The 17,960-nt window shown below is 44.7% G+C and overlaps 1 protein-coding gene across 11 annotated transcripts in view; it reads right to left on the minus strand.

The window, feature by feature from the left end:
- LOC146869526 (stAR-related lipid transfer protein 3-like) overlaps positions 1-17,960 on the minus strand; it is a 138,657-nt gene that overhangs the window by 63,288 nt on the left and 57,409 nt on the right. For 9 of the 11 annotated variants that reach the window (XM_085603763.1, XM_085603707.1, XM_085603690.1 and 6 more), the window contains one exon: positions 2,745-2,822. The exons of the other annotated variants lie outside the window; for them this stretch is intronic. In XM_085603763.1, the coding sequence (XP_085459889.1) occupies positions 2,745-2,822 (78 nt within the window). The remainder of the gene's footprint in view (positions 1-2,744; positions 2,823-17,960) is intronic. 11 annotated transcript variants of the gene reach the window in all.

A 17,960-nucleotide genomic window follows, 5' to 3' on the forward strand; every position in this document is an offset into this window, starting at 1 on the left:
TGTGGTATGCGGAACACATTGCTTTGCAAACCCTGTGAACATGCTTAGGAATGTGTTTTTTCTAAGTGGGCGAACCTGCTTTCTAGAACGGACAAGTTTTCAGCACGTCAAGGGGAAGGGTGGTTCCACTTTCATAAGACCTGATTTCAAAGCAATCCTCCTGAAACATGATCACGCGCTTAAACGGGGCTACTGTGCGCATATTTTGTTGACGTCCCTACTGCAAGCGAGTTATTGCTTTAAATTTAAAGACACAGATAAAGCTTTATCACCAACTTGACTGATTGCCAAACACACAGTCACAACACTGCACCCTACCCTAGGAGAATTATTCCTGCACCACTAAGTATTAGCAGGTGCTATGGTTTCCATGTGAACAGGCTACGGATAATCTGGAGAGGAGCAAAAATATCCATCAAAAGCCATCATCATCTGCAAAATCAAGAACCTGCAGACACGTGTGCTTTTTTATGAAGTCTGACTACAAACAGCGTTTGCTGTCTGGACGACCTGTTCCATTCTTTAAAAACAAAACAAAAACTAACAAACTAACAACTAACAAAAATGATGCACTGAGAGAGCGGGCTATGGTATAACCCCGCTCAGCTATTGCCTTCCACACAGTTTTCATTCTTTGCAATTGGGCGGAAGGGCTGTCCATCAAGGCAATGCCATTTTGTGGATGGTGACATACATTTCCATTAGGTTTTGGTGATGGGGAATGGAGTAGTCCTGTTATGTATCATGACATGGAGCGTGTGATTGAGAGGTAATAAGAGTGGTTTAACTAATTTACTTTGCTGAAACAACAACAACATTTGAATTTCTAGTTTATGGCTTTTTCGTTCAGAAAGTGTGGTCCAGGATCACATTCAAGTAAAAAGGAGTGCAAAAGGCACACTAGAGGGCGCTCAAACACAAGTTAATGCAATAGCGAAACCATAAGATGCGGATCCAGCCACGCCACCACTCATATGTCCCCCCGTTCCCTCGCAGGGCCGCGGAAGGCCATCAGCTACCAGACAATCACAATACATGCACCCGGCTAAACATTTATAATAAAAACAAAAACAAACATGCAACGCCTAGAGCTTTGCGGGTGTGTCGGGAGAGCCGCTCAAAGACTGAGAGGGCACAGGGTGACCTCTGTTCAGAACCCAGAATCCTACTAACAAACTGTATGCAAACGCAGCCGCGTGTATATTTTGCTTCGCGCTTTCACTTTAAGTGAAAGCGTGATGCGAAAATAAACACGCGAGAGTCAAAAAGTAATGGAACAAATCCCCACCCATGGAGAAGTCAGCATGAAACTTACCTGTTGGAACAAATCGCGCCCTGCAAACATTCAGCGGCGATTTTAAGCCAAGTGAGAAGAAAAAAGTGCGTGGGGACAAATAATGGAGTGTCACGCCGCCGGTAAACGATCAAATGCCGGGAGGCGTGGCCATATGGAGACATGGCAGCAACAAGGAGGGACTAAGAAGCCTCCTTTACAATCAGAAGCCAGCGTTTTGCAGGTAAGATGACCCTAACCAATTAAAAAGATGGGCGGGTCTTCAACTCCGCCACCGAGAGCTTCAGAATATGCATTGATTTCAAGAAGCTCTCGAATGCCGCGAGCAGCGCATGCGCTGCTTTCGACAGCTAAGACCTAAAAAGGGGACATTAACGCACACCTGGAATGATCCACAGGTCAGATTAGTTTACTTCCTTTATTTAGCACAAACAGCTTCAAGGCACCGGACGAGGCAAAGCAAAGATAAATGCAAAGACAAATATAAAAAATGTAAACACAAAGTTTTCAAAAATGAACCGTTAGAAGTTAAAAATAATGTTGTTTATGCAAAAAAACTGAAAACAGAAAACCTGAACACTTGAATGGGGCATAGGTTGCAGTAGTCTGTTTTCTATTTCTCCTGCAACGCTAAACAGGAAGTGAGGGGAATTGAGAAAAATAATGGGGAAAGGTCAGAAACCGATGGCTGAGCAAAAGTGAGGCAGGAAAAGGAAGTAGGAATTAAGTATTAAAAACGGAGCAATGCAGAGAGGTGAGGGAGTATTCTGCTTCTAAACTCAGTTGAAAAACAGGAACACAGTGAAACAAATTGTATGTAGTGAACACGTAGAAAAGATATCGGAATATACATTGTTTTAATCATGGGTTCTGCATGTTGCATTCTTTTCTTCCGCTTTTGGGAAATAAATCCTGTAGATTTTGATTGCTGTTGCATATTACTACAATTAAGGAATGAGGAAGCAAACACTGGCAAAGTCAATGGGACAGGCATTGTCGCCAGTCTGTTTGCTTTGTCAATGCTACTGTTGCATTGTCCTGTTTTTAAAATAAAAAAAAAATAAAAAACCTTATTGGGAAAACTGCTGGGCTCTCAAATAAAAAATAAAAAAAATAAAGAAAATATTGGCTAAAAGCAAAATCTTTTTGGGATGTCACAGCACACAGTGCAATAGCAGTCCTTGGCACTTAATTGATTGAATGTGTGTGTGGACGTGCTCCTTGTGAATCTGCGAAAGGGCAGCGTGCCGGCACTTGATGGCTGAAGTGGCCCACACATGGCCCCATAATGTATATTGTGGAGTCATGCCCATTTATTCCACCCACTACACACGCCCAAAGGATGAAGAGGGCTGGCTGAAGGCCCCATAAGTTAGTATATTATCTGTATAATGGGAGTAAAATTAAAAGGTCTTGACTAAACTCAGACCTTAAAACAGGTCGCACTTACAAATATATCGAAGAACGAGCTTGAAAACGTATACTCCAAAATCTCCTTCCTCAGAGTCTCCTTGATCCCATCACTGGTCTGAGGATGAGAAACAACAACAATAAGGGGTCATAAGGGCTGTGGAAATCAGAGGTGAAACTGTATGAAGACTAAAAGATTAAGCTTGCCATGGGAAACCTGAGCACAGTCAACAAGTGTTTCAAGGCACTAACACCCGAGTATCGTACATGAAACCCCTTTGAGAGAGACCTATGATCGTCACTGGCATTTGTAAATACTAAGATAATCAGCCTATATATAGGATATCACTTAACAAAACCCTTTTAAAGCCCCAACTAAAGGCACAGTTCTCTTCTTGGTTTTAAATACATTAGACATAAGTAGGACCATTTAAAAGATGTACAATTCTTTTAAATTGTCTTCCATCGAAAGCTAAATGGAAAAGAATACTAAGCCCATCCCAAAGAACCAAATGTACACTAAGGTGTCTACCCAAGGGGGCAGATCCCAGTAGTGTTGACTGGGTGCCATGGTTGAATATTTATTATAGCCATTGTGCTCGATCAAGAGTTATCCGAAGAGGCCACCTCGCCAACTACAGGAAAACCATGATATGTAGAAGTATGAGACCTAACACGGCTAGTCCCAAAGGGCCATCCGTCACAAAGGTCACTCATAATGTGGCCGGAGATACACTGCAACACTCAGTCCAGCCCCAGGGGCTCCACAACCTCTCTGGAATGATCTCCCTTCTTATATTCTTCCCCTGTAGGGGACATAACTGCTTATCTACCTTCACTAGAGGGATAGGGGGATTCACATCCTCACAGCTAGCACCCACTGCACTCCTTCCTTTTCCATAAGGTTGTAGGCCATAAGGTAGTGAAGCATGGATGGGCATGCAAGTGGTTTGAGGGACTCTGCTATGTCCCATGCTGCTCCAACAAATGGATAGGGAGGCCTGCCGTAACTGTTTGCCATGTCTGAGGCAGCCTATATCTTCTGGCGCGCCAAGTCCTACCATTGCCATCTCTCAAACCTACACCACTCCACACTTGAGATCGAAAGGGTCTGGGCATTTCGCATAGCAGTGGCTTCTTTACATCTCCTACCACACTTTCAGAAGCTAAACCTCTCAGAACCTGAAGCTCCCAAGGAAACCGCCAGCCGGTGTCCAGGCCCCTCCACCCTGCATTGGTCTCTTACATGCTTATGCAGTATCACAGCCCCAACTGCAGCTCTGAACACAATGCGACTGAGAACAGCCCAACACACTCACCAGAGGCACCACCTCAGTTATGGCGGAGAGACGTCACCCACTAAAAAATTGGATGATAATAAAACCAGTTTATTATCATTTTATTTTTCTTACTGAGTTAATTGCCAGCCTTAGGGCAGGGGCAGAACCATCCTGACAGAGCGTCACTCAGCTGCAGGGAGGAGAGTTTTGCACTGTAAGTGCGCATGCCGGTTTGGCCGGCTTTCTTAGGACGGCCAAACCGACATGCGCACTTACATTTCTCCAACCCAGCTGTGATGCACAGCCGAATGGAGAAATAGCACAGGCTCCCTGTGCCTGAGCAAGCGTCAAGTCACCCCGATCAGGCCAATTATGGCGCTGCTCTCATGCTTGTATAACCAGCATGACAGCAGCGCTGTGATTCGCCCATAGGAGTCTGTGCAGTGTGCCCAAGGTCAGGAGAGGAGCACCAAGGTGGCCGCTGCAGCGGCAGGTAAGTGTTTAAATGTTATTATTTCCCCTTCCAACCACCTACTGCCCCCCCAACCCCCGGCGTTTGCTTTGGCACACCACTTTGCTGTTAAAGCAGCCGCCACTGACTCACTGCAACTGCACACATATTCACCACTGCTGACCTGTCTGTACACACACTCACTACTTCTGGATCACAACCAATCAACTACCAATATGCACTGTCAAGCTACAGACCAAGCACACACTGCAGGCACTGCCCTTTGTTTAGCTTGAGGCAGCGATGTCCTTTCTACTATCAGGCGACTAGGTCTCCAACGTGCACTACAAATTGGTGTATGGTACACGAAATTATGCAATATTTTTAATAAAAAATTACACTGTGATGATTTTCACATTACAGCATTTCAAACTTCATGTATTTTTCAGCATATGTGATGCTTACAAAAACGAAGTAGACCATTGCAAAATATAAACATTACACACTTTGCCCAAACAAAACAACAAAACCCAATGCATTTCGGGACTCTGGATCCCTTCATCAGGGGTAATCTGAAATAAATAAAGAGATGGGAAACGTCTCAAAAGATGCACATCTGAATCAAAAGAATTGTCAAAATGATTTGAGAGCGTCTTACAGTCATAAGTGGTCATGCACCCTACACCTCATCGTGATAAGATCAGTGACAAGGTGTGGTCAGGGCACTTACTATTTTCACTGGGGCGACGCTAAAAATAGAATCTGTAATAACAGTATAAACCAACATGGATGTATTAAAAAGAGACAAATGGACAATGCTTTTGTGCATAGTCATATTGATAGTTCACGTAACTAGGTGAACTGTGTTCAAAGTTCTATGTTCACTCAAGTAATTTTTCTGTGGTCACGTGGTGTCACGCACCTGACATGAAATTATGCCTGATCCCCAGACAAATAACGGGGAGGCAGCGCACTCCTATTTGTTCAAGATAGAAAATTGATTTTATCACTTGTGACTAAGGTGCTGCAGTGGTATGCTCGCTGTCAATCGAGCATAATGTCTGAAAGAAAAAGAAACTAACCATGCGGTAGTCGCCACTGCGCACAGTGCTAGGGGTAACTATGACCCTTGATTATTAATCACCTTATCAGATGCAAAGTAATCAAACAGATCAATTGAATTCAGTGAACATATATTGATTCATATATGTAAATCATTTTCACACATATACATATAATTCATTTTGTTACAGAATACATCACTTGTAGTGCATCCTGATGCTGATAAACATATGTCAATAAACAAACAAGGTACATTTTTGGTTTAACACAGTTTAGTACACGAGAGAATAAAGATGAGCCCAATGCATTTCGGGACCGACACGTCCCTTCGTCAGGGGCAATCTAAAAACAAAAACACAATAATGATTGACATTACTAATAATCAAACACATACTGGTTGTACCCAATGAAACCCATTACAAATGATTCAACAAACTATCAGCCACACTACATCAATGGTGAGACAAGACCCAGTTGTTGCAGTGTGTGAATACAACAATTTGCTGTGCTGAAATGGAGGCAGCAAGAACCACGCCACCAGAAAAAGTCATACACCGTGGTGATAATCAAGAAAGTGATGATTTGTACTCTACTGGAATATATGAGAGGAGGAAAAGGTGATTCAAAGGTATGTATGGCGAGGTGGACTCACCTCGACTAATGTACCAAAAAGAAACGCATTGAAGGGAAGATTGCGGGCAAAATCGTAAATACCAGCCGATATAATTCTGCGGGAGAAACAACGGTGCAAATTGTAGAAAAAAGGCTGGGTAAACGAAATGATAAGATATGAGGGGACGTGGCTTCCCACTCACCCACCGCTGATCGCGTGGTGAAACAAAGTGGTGTTGTGCTAAAAAACGTAAAAATATATGGATAAGAATGATGGGGCAGTCTCATGAAACAAACGAAAAACAGCCTTGAAAACAAACGAAGCTATGCGGAAAAAACATTGAGAGAAACTTACATGGATGTCAGAGAAGAAGAGCGCGAACCGTTGGATCAGGTGAGGACCGGTACCTGGAGGGAATACTCGCAAGACTGCAGAAAGCCGCTAGATAAAGACTAAAAAGGGAGGACGGCTCCAGTGGGTGACGTCCTATGTGGACCATATTAAAGATAGAAACAGGACAGGCGAGAGTCCCGCCATGATGTAATAGTAAAGGTCTAATGCTACTAAGGACAAGTGCACATGTAATAGGGATAAAATCATGAAGCTACCTCATAAGAAACACGATGGGGGATAAGTGAAGATGGATAATAAACTACTAAAAAACGGGGGGAGAAATGTCAAAAACGAACCCGATGTCGGGCTTCAAGGTCAATCTATACAATACGGTAAGTAAGGAATACAAAAGGGAACGGGACAACTAACTGCCCTCAAAGGCATACGGTACTGTAAAGAAGAAAAAAGATAGCTGGTGTAAAAAATATATATAGACCAAACTCCATGGGAAGAAAGAAGGCTTAGCAACCAGAAAGTGATAGTTGAGGTACAGATAATAAATGTCAAAAACCTAAAAGTGTAGTGTGATAAATGGAGAGTAAGTAATGAGATCAGAGGACTGTCCAGGACTATTGCATCCAAACGCAGGTGTGTAATTGAAAGAAGATATGGATGCTATGGGAAGAAGAGATGAGTGTTGAGGGAATCCTGAGGTTTACTTTAGAAAGACTTATTATAAGAAACATGACATATCCAGACGATCATTAAGACCAGATGGGGTCAGAGTATGTAGTTTTTGGATCCAGTAGATTTCTTTACGTAACAGCATGTTGGTAACATCTAAACCTGGTCGAACGTTTATTGTCTCAATAATTTAGAACCGCAGTTGTGAAATCGTATGTCTGGCCTCGGTCCAATGAGTTGCAAGGCTTGAGGTAGTGTTCTTGTGTCTTATTCTGGATTTATGTTCAGTTATGCGAGTTTTAATTTTTCGTTCGGTTTTCCCTACGTATGCAATAAATGACGTTAGCTGTGTTGCAGTCGTTGGTATGTTTGAGCTGTATCTTCATGCCAGATAAAGGATGGGTTAACATGTTCCCTGTGATTACATTGTTGCAATGAATACAAGATAAGCATCTTCTCGTCCCATGGTATACAGTTGGTTCCTTAGTGATGACCGGGGAATTCAAGAGAGAGTGCGTAGATTTCTTCCTCTAGTATACGCAAACAGGGGTTTATGTTGAAACAGGTCATGAAAATCCTCCTCTTGTTGTAGAAGTTCCCAACGGGAATTAATGATGTTCCTTATGTCGGGAGAAATGGTTGAAAATTTAGTCACAAATACCAGTCGTTGTTGAGGAATGCGTGGTTGTTGTGTTAGGAGATCCTGACGAGGTTTAGCCATAGCTTTTGATAAACAATTCGTAAGAACTTCCTGGGGGTAACCCCTTGCTGAAAACCGTTTAGAAGTTTCAAGTAATTCAGTGGAACTGTTCTCAGTGTCAGAACAAATTCTACGAATCCTGATGAACTGGGATAAAGGTAGGTTCCTGATAAGACTTCATGGATGGGAGCTTGAAAAAGCTAGTATGCTGTTTCGGTCTGTAGGCTTGTGGTAATCCCACAGTTCCCCAGACACACACTTCTCTGATGAAGGGTTTCTACATACCTTCGACCACACCAAAAGATTTGTATATAAAACATTCACAGAGATAACCAGTATAGATACACAGAAAAAACACAGTTGAACACACAGAATTAAAGAGTCAACTGCAATTAGATCAACAACCCATCCTTTGATACAATCTTCATGCCCGCAATTTCCACACTTTGAGCAAAGTCGTAGACCTTTTTGACAACACATGTTTCGTCGAGATGGCATATCACCCACGCCTTCATCAGGGCTTAATATAAACAACTAACTGTAATGCTACCAATATAAGGATGTTGTAACAATATCAGGAGTACTCTCCGGTGCTATTGGGATATGAACTATAGCATTTTGCACATGAAGAATTCCATCTTCATTGGTAGCATTACAGTTAATAGTTAATATTAAGCCCGGATGAAGTTAGCTAAAAGTTCAAAGACTTGGCTCAAAGGGTGAAAACTGGAAACATGAAGATTATATTAAAGGACAGATTGTTGATATAATTGCAGTGGACTCTTTGATTCGGTGTGCTCAAAGGCGTTTTTTTCAATGTATTGAGCTTGTACAGTTCACTAAGGTGGTTTGGTGGCCACCTTTCCGTTTAGAGGAGTGTAGTAGTGCTCAGATCAAACCACATCACTTTCTGACAATTTAAATGTGCGCCACTAGTTATACCAATCCACCGAACAATTTGTTACTAGTATCAATACACAGATTAACAAAGGACACACATATTCACATACACAAACAATGCAAATGCAGACATCCATATATTCACACAAACATGTAGACGAACATATCAATTCAGTCAAACAGCAACACAGATAAGAATTCAAACCTATTTATAGGCACCCATGTATATAGCTTGGAACAAATGCAAGTATGTGCAGAATCCACACAACGCAGAAGCAACATAGACAAAAATAAACCATGGTTATGGAAAGCTTGAGAAAAAAAAAAAAAAGATGTGGTAGGGGCAAGTCTACCGCACAGTAGTGCGTCACTTAACCACTGTCTAGTTCAGAGCTTCACAAACTTTTTAGAACCACTTCCACTTTTTAGAACAACAAACTTTTGCGGCCCACCTAGCTTTAATGGACATAAGGCAGGTGTTTTTTTGATGTAACTAAAGCATCGTCTGCCAGTGCACTCATTAACAGGCAGCACATCTTCTATTGAAAGGCCACTAAATTTGCAGAGACATAGAGTTTACTATTAAAACTATACATAACAGAAATCTGGAACACCGAACATAGAGAGGCTGTGGCGTTGTGGCCAGGGCTGCTGACTTGGGAGCTGGAGAACCAGGTTTGAGCCTCGGTGCCGGCACAACATCCTATAATTCTGAGCAAATAACTTAATCTCCATGTGCCTGTTAAAACTAATATGTCCTTGTGTAATGTTACCAGCGCACTTGTAAAGCGCTTCAAGTCGACTTTGTGCTATATAAAACAAGCTACGACGAACAAAAATGTGAGAAAGGGGCATGCTACGACTGGAGTGAGGTGGTGGGAGGGACAGGTCAGCATGAACGGAAAGGGGCATGCAGCAAAAGAAGTGCGGTGGTGGTAGGGAACGGGCAAGCAACCAACTGCATGTAGAAGCTGAAAAGTTAAAAAAAATATGTTTGTTAAAAGTGCTCGACCAATGGAAGGACACAGGCTGCCGGAAGCAGTACTTGGTCCAAGTACCACAGCAAGGTCGAAGACGTGAAGCCAAGCAGGAAGCTGGAGGCAAGAGGAGAAGTTGACCAACAGTACGAAAGGAAACAAGAGTGACGTGGGATCCAACTAATGGTAAGTAAAGGTAAGTAATGGGCGGGCTCCAAGCCCCTTTTATGATTTTTTTTTTTTTTTACAAACGATTTTGCAAGAACGGCGCAAACTAAAAGCATAAGCAGCAATTTGTCAGAAGATACAGCATGACATTTGACTACTGCCTTTGTATTTAACTTGTCACATTTGCCGCACTTCAGAGTTTAAAGGCATCTTCATTTATAGCTTGGACTTTTACGACTCACCAAAAATCACTAGTGGCTTACGACCTAAAGTTTAGGAAACACTGGTTTAAATAGTTTAAACTACACATACATACATGTACCCTGAAGGTGAAGAGCCCAAACAATGGGAGACTGCATGGACTTTACAGAAAGAGAGTCAGTAAGGTATCCCACAATGCTTTTAATTATGTGTTTTGAAAACGTGTAAGCGGTGCTTATAGTCCTTGCTTACGAGAAGCAAGGCTGGCAGTAACTGTGCCTCTTTTACTGCCAGCCTTGCTTCTATAAGTACAAAGTGCGTATTTACACACCGTTTGCAAGTTTTCAAAACACATAAATAAAAGGCGTTGTCATTTACAATGCCAATAGCTCAAAATCTCGCAAATGCGAGACCTATTGCATTGCAAATGCTTGTTAGTTGTGATTCCACAGGTTGACCTGGAATTTACCCTGCATGTAAAAATGTGTCAGGCGCACTTTTGGCAGTCCTTGATGCTTGCATCCTCTGTGTTTATAGTGTAAGGCAAGACAGGGGTTGGGGCTGTAGTCAATATGGAAACTCACTTGGTATGCTGTAAACAATCACAAGGCAGACATCTGGGTTTCCCTTGGCAGACTTGGTTAGCTAATGACAAAGCAGTGACGGTGGCACTTGAAGACGAACAGAGTCCGTTCCTTCCAGCCCTAGAACAATGCCGTTTTACATCAACAAATCTTTCATATTGCCTGAACTGCTTTCATTTTTTCTTGCACCAATGCTTCAGAAGCCTTGCAGACTGCTAAAAGCACAGCCCACCCTGCAGAGGTGAAGGTGTGCAATAAAGAACTGCTTTACGCTGGTTCTGTGGGAATAAATAAATATGAGATGTATTTGGTTCTTTGAAAGTGAGAAGAGTCAACGGTGTCATGTGTAACGTCCTTGTTTCTTCCAGTGCTCTTGTGTGTCCAACGCGCCCTGGGCTCTCTGATTTTCTGTGAGAAAAGGAGCTTACCCATAAGACTACCCTCAGTACTTTTCGCTAATGGGGAGAAACATTTTTAAACAAAATAGGTCAACCGCAAGCCAAAGGATAGAAAAACTAGTGGGACACTTTCTTAGCAGCAGGCAGTTTAACCCTCTGCGCTGCCTTAGGATGAATCAAACTTTCCACTACAGAAACCTCCGGTCTGTTTCTAGGAAGCAGATTAATGACGGGGCTTCTCTTGACATTTTAATTGATGTCTGGAAGTTGCTGGAGGGCAGGAACGAAACTGAACGCGCGGTGGGAGCGCAAGAGACGCCATGAGCGTGCACATCGGCTGTCCCGGCGCAAGATGAAGATCGCCAGAGAAGACACGCCGTCTATCCGCGCTGAGGCTCAGAGTCTGAATCAGAGGCCGAAGCGTCCTTGAGCGGCCACCTGGGCAGAGGTACACTGAGCACCCCGTGAGCTCTGGAGACACGCTGCAAGGCATTGCACGATGTATGGCGTAGCGGTAAGGAATACGGGGCGGGGGGAGTAGCTGTATGGAGGGGGCGTCAGGGGCTGAAAGGTTCTGCTGCGATGCCTTCATCCTGGCGAGGGTAGGAAACGAAGTCTGTAGTCCTGGAAGAATATGGTGGGGGTCAGCAGATGGCGCAGGGCTGGCTGACACAGGAGGGGGTGCAAGGACAGCTGGGGATTGGAGAGGAGCGACCTGGTGAGATATGCAGGAGGGTATGTGGCAGTAGGAGGAAGCGCTCGCCTATGTGTAGAGTGTGTTTGCGAGCCAGAGCGAGATGGAAGCGAGAGAGTGTTTGTAAAATATGAGATTTTGCATGATTAACCTGGTAAGATAAGACGTAAATTTTCCGTCACCCCTGTTCACGTGTTTGAGAGTTGTCCGCCAACCATACCTTCACTCTTAGCACAGAAGTAGGCGGCTACTTTGGCCTGGGTGGGAGGAGGGGGGGTGGCCAGTGGACGACTACTTAGTGCACGATGATCGTGAATCACTTAAGTCAGTGCCTAATTGTGCCATGGGGTACTTCTGAGTACACACTCAAATCGGAGCATACGAATGTTTTTTGAAGCATGTCAAAAATTGCAATGACAATGAAGTCTAAATCCGTTTTCCAAGCGAATAATTATTTAAACACCAATTTTTCTTTTTAAAAACCTAAACGCTAACTTTTCCAGCCATAAAACAAAATAACCCCACGAATCCTGTTGTACATGAAGAGTGTGTCTGCGAGTGGCTGTTTTGAAAACAAGGGAGTTTACCATTGCTGTTCAGGAAGGCGGCATGACCTACGCAGCGCTCGTAAAGGAATTTAAAAAAACGGGTGAAAAGCAATGTTAATAAAACAAAAAGCTGTGCGCTTGTAACGGAATTTTTAAAAAACGTGAAGCAGCAACAGGGGGAAAGTGACGCACAGAAAAGCAACGGGTGGAAAGCAACGTTAAGCCAATAGTCTGGGCTTGTTGTGGGTGTAATGTTATTTGTTGTGTAATATATCTGGATGAATGGACAGAAGCAGCAAAATACCAGTCGGGCGGCACACTATGCTAAGCACACATTTTTAGCTTGTGTTTTAAGCCACGTTCTTTATTACAGCGGTCACACCTCTATGAGCGACTCCCGTTTTTTATCTCACTTAAAAAGAGGGGTAGGGCTGGGCCAAGGTCAGTGAAATATGATGCCTCGGATAGGTGGAACGAACTGGAGGCTGGTTAATCACATGTGAAGCCGATCCCTCTGAAAAGTGGGTGAAGAAACGGGGCAGTGTTAGTCAGGCCAGGTCGGCCCTTTGCAATGTGGATAGGCCAGTTTAGGGCTGGAGCAGTGCCACTTACTGTGGGCTCCCTTGGGGTATTGGAATACACTAAAACATAGGTGTTGCTTTACAAGCGCTCTCACACCAGATTAGCGGATGCAAGACAAACAAGTGAAAGCGCGTCACTCACCGGGGCTTGAGGACATCCCGAACTGAGCATGCGTGCACATTACCAAAGTGAGGCTTGCAACGATGGAAGGGGGACAGGAGATGTGCACATCGCGTGTCTGTACGCGTGCACATCTCCTCAGTAAAAGAGACGCCATACACGTTTGGAATCGAGTCAACTAATGAGCAACAGCACTTATTCGATTTCCTGCGCTGTCATCATTGGGCCAATTGTTTACAGTGATGTTATAATTATGCTTTATTTGAAACAAACCCTACCTCTTTTTGTGCACCTTGTTCCTTCGCCTTGTAAGTACACAGGGACTGCAGCTGCAGAAGCCTCCCGCCTTCAGCCTCGAGCGCATTGGGAGGATGCCGGCAGAGACAGGGCGCGAGCGGAGTCCCTCCGGAGTGAGAAACAGCGCCTCTCCTCAGCCGTGCACAAAGTGCCGAACCGCCGCCAACTCAGGCCGATGGGGCAGTACAGTCGAGCGCGCGGCGGGAGCGCTCGAAAGTTAAGAGAAGCTGTGCGTGTCCAACTCAGGCCGATGGGGCTGTCCAGGTGAGCGCGCGGTGGGTGGGAGCGCTTGAAAGTTTAGAGACGCCTGCCATGCTCATCTGCTGCCCGGGGCAAGCTCCAGGCGCAAGCTGAAAGACACGCCATGCGCGTGCCCATGTGCTGTCCTGGAGCAGGCTGATACACACGCCGTGAGCGTGCACATCGCCGGTCTGAGAAAGTGCACATCTCCTGTCCCCCTTCCAAAGTCAAGTTGGCAACAATAGATCTCGCTAGCGAGCAGCTTCGCTGCATCGCTAGGCAAGACCTAAAAAGCAGACGCATCCTTGGATTCAGATATCCTGTAGTGTTGCATGGGGTATGAAACCATGTTAAATGCTGCAGTGAGGTCCAGGAGGAAGGAGGTTTGCCGTGTCTCCTCTGTCCAGTCTCATGAGGATGCAGACATGGGTATAACACACTAACAGGGCACTGGAACGAGGGCTTTCAACACAACACAATATCCAGAGCCCGAGTACTGTGCCATGAGGGATCTTCCACCCAAGGCACAAGAGCATTGTGATGCAGGAGCCTTCAAAACAACACACAGAAGCTTCACACAAAGGGACTATGGCATGAAGTGTGTCCTTGCCAGCTACATGAACTCTGCACAGCTCTGCTATGGTCCTCCCTGTAAAGGGTAATCTTTCTAGAAAGATTCCCCGTATTAGAAGATCTTCCTGCACACCGGCTACCCTGGGAAACACCTCACTTCGTCCTAGAAAGCAGGCCTCACCGGAACGAGTGCTTTAAATGGGCAGGTGCTGTACCCGCACTTCTTAAAAGCGCTGCTGTAGGAAGGCATAGCCGTCACAGGGGTGATCCTAGCTGAGGTGTAAAGTGCGCCGCCTCGGTAAAGGGTCCCCCTCCCAGTGGAGCCTCACATTCAGGCGGCCATCTTCCTTCGTGGCCAGACCACGGCCCCCAGCAGGGGAGATTGATAAATAAAAGAAAAAATGAAAACTCTTAGGGGGCCCCATGGGCCTCGAAACTCTGGAGTCTTTAAAGGTGCGAGGCCTCAGGGCTGGGAGCAGGCGCGGGCCCTGGACAGCTGCCCATGCCTAGTGCCGGGAGGGGGGGGTATCTCAAACGTGCACGGCCGATGTAATTAAGGGCGTGGTTTAAAGATACGCAAGTTAAAAATCCCTGCTTAGCACAGTCTGCCGTCCGACTGGTATTTTGCTGCTTCTGCCATTGTATGCAGATATATCATACAAGTAACATTACACATACAAGACGTCACGGATATAGGCTTTGCCAATGGTTGTTAGTTGTATAAAATAAATAGCAATAACTATGGCTTCGTTGTATACAATATTGAACATGCTTCAGTTCTGTAATGAGGACACTGAAAGAACTAAAACGAGTCTCTTTAAGGTTACCTCAAAGGCAGTGATGGGTGGTACTGCTGCAGAGTTAAGATTTATTTTTCACCCTGAGGGCAAAAATGTAGAGCCCAAAAGGGACACGTCTCAGCACCTGCTTTTTAGCCCGGCCACTTAAAGCCCTGGCTGTATCTGTTGGTGCTATGGTGCGATTTGTGTTGGTAAGGTGAGATGGAACTGAGCACAGTTGTACTCCATTGCCACACTTGCACACTGTCTTGCCCGGTACCACACTTGGAATACCTCCCGGCTTCACCCGGCCACAGCACATGTAAAGCGGCACAAACCAGAGAAAGAGGGCCAACAGTAGCTACCAAAGCAGGGGCAGCCAAAACAACGGCCAGAAAACTGATGGGACGATTGTTACCAAACACAGATGCAATAATCCTGCACGTGTGGCCGCTGACCCTACATACATACAATTCTTGACCTCATTATTTCGAAAGGGCAGACCGTCACCTTGGACTCTATTACCCCATGTGACTGGTCAGACCACCACTGCATCCTTTTTTTTTTTTTATCAACAAGGAGGTACAGGTGTGGAAGGCCCAACCAACGAAATCAAAGATATGGAAAAGGGACCTCAGACTAGTAAACCCTGGTGAGCTAGCCGCCCACTGTACATCTGCCCTCTCCTCTCAAGCGGACCTGACTGAGGTGCAGTTACTCACTGACTCCTACAATGTGACCATCTCCAACATCATGAATGACATTGCTCCACTCAAACATACAAATGCCTTAACAAAAATATCCAAACCGTGGTATAATGATAACCTAAACACGGAACGTCACAACCTTAGGGCAGTTGAACGCTCCTGGAGATCAAATCCCTCCTCGCACCAACTTAAACTCCTAAGAGACGCTAGGAGCCTTTACTACAAACAAATCAGGAACGCCAAGTCTAACTATTTCAGACACCAATTAGATCAAGTGGCAAACCGGCCCAAGAAACTTTTCGAATTGGTCAAACAGCAATCAATTGTAGGTCCAAACCTATCGGAACCTGGAAGCAGTCCACCCTCCTGCGACGATCTTGCTTCTTTCTTCATTGAGAAATCAAAACTTATATCCTTTGACCTCGCTGCTAAGAAGGTTGTACTCCTCTCCTCCAGGGCAGCCTCTCCACCTGACCTCTCTGAAAAGCTCAACTCTACCCCCCTGATCCCTAAGAACAATGCTGCCTGGGACACCTTTACCCCACTCAGTGAACAAGACATCAAAAAGATTCTCCTGAATATCAACCCTTCCAACCACTTCAGTGACCCGTTACCCCCATCCATTTTCAAGGAAATCAAGAATGCACTCATCCCTACCTGGACAAGGATTGTAAATGCGTCTCTTTCACAAGGCACAATCCGGATTGCCTAAAAGCAGCTCAAGTATCCCCTATACTAAAAAAACCTAACGCTGATAGGACAGACCTCAATAATTTCCGACCTATCTCCAACATACCCACCCTTGCGAAACTCCTTGAAAAATGCGTTCAGTCCCAACTCTGTGCTCACATTGAGAACTACCAGCTCTTAGACCAACATCAATCCGGCTTTCGGACGGGGCACAGCACTGAATCGGCCCTCATTCATGTTATGGATGACATTCTAAAGATTCTCGATCAAAACGAATCCTACCTCCTGATCCTCCTTGACCTTTCCTCTGCTTTTGACACGGTCAATCATGACAACCTCTTAGCTATCCTGCAAAACAGGATGGGTTTTGGTGATCAGGTGCTACAGTGGTTCTCGTCCTTCCTCCATCACAGATCGCAAAGAGTCAAGGCAAATCACTCTCTCTCCCAGCCCTCGCCTGTTCTCATGGGGGTCCCCCAAGGATCTGCTTTATCTCCTATCCTCTTCAACCTTTTCTTGGAACCATTAGCTAACACACTGAACTCCATGGATATTCATTTCTACATGTATGCCGACAACACGCAACTCTACTTGAAAATCTCATCCCCGAAAACCTCATATCACTTAACACCATCCTAATGTATACTCAAAACTGGTTAACTGAGAACCATCTCCTGCTCAACACCTCAAAAACAGAATTCTTGCTCGTCTCCCCTCAGAATTACACCCCCAATCTTGACCCGTGGCGGAGCCACCTCACTGCTTTCAACTGCACTCCGCTCATCGTAAACTCAGCCAAATCTCTAGGAGTCACTATGGACAAGAACCTGAATATGAAAAATCATATCAGCAATACATGTAAAGGAGCAAACCACTTGATAAGAACATTCAGAAACATCAAACCTTTCCTCCCTCTTAAGGATTTCAAGCAGTTGGTTCAAGCGCTTGTCCTACCGAGGCTAGATTACGGTAGTGCTACCCTCTGTGGCCTGCCCAAATACACCCTGGCTCTGCTAAGGGCTTCACGGAATGCTGCTGCTAGACTGGTTAAAGGCTCCAAACGCAATGAACGCATATCGCCAGTCCTAAAAACTCTAAATTGGCTCCCCTATGAAGCACAATTCCAGCAAAAAATTGCCACTATGACGCACAAAGCTATCCACTTCAAGACACCCAGGTACCTGGCACAAAAACTTGAACTATCTTGTGGTGCAAGAGCCTCCAGAAGCGCCACTACCTTACTCTTGAAACCACCTATCCTTAACAAAAAGAGAACCTGTCACAGAGCCTTTTCTGGCGCGGCTCCAAAGATATGGAACTCCCTTCCTCCAGAAATACGCAGAATCTCCAGAACAACGGTGTTCAAACTGGAGGTCAAAAGATTCCTGATGAATAAACTCCTTCAATAATTGGGCTAGCCCCTTGGCCTGTTGTCCTTGTTCCTTCTTCCATTGTTTCAACATTTACTACTACATTTTTTTTTTTGTGTGACATACTGTGTCCCTCTGTTGTTACACTGTACCTTGTTTAACATAACTTCTATTTGAATTTTCGTGCACCTTATGATCATTTGTGTTTTTAACTTGTTGTTGTTACATTATTATCCTTCCAGTTCTAGTTTGATTGTAAAGCGCTCTGATATCAATTGGGATCTTGTTTGCGCTATATAAAACTT

This window comes from Triturus cristatus, chromosome 1_1 (assembly GCF_964204655.1).
Source record: "Triturus cristatus chromosome 1_1, aTriCri1.1, whole genome shotgun sequence".
NCBI classification, from domain to species: domain Eukaryota; kingdom Metazoa; phylum Chordata; class Amphibia; order Caudata; family Salamandridae; genus Triturus; species Triturus cristatus.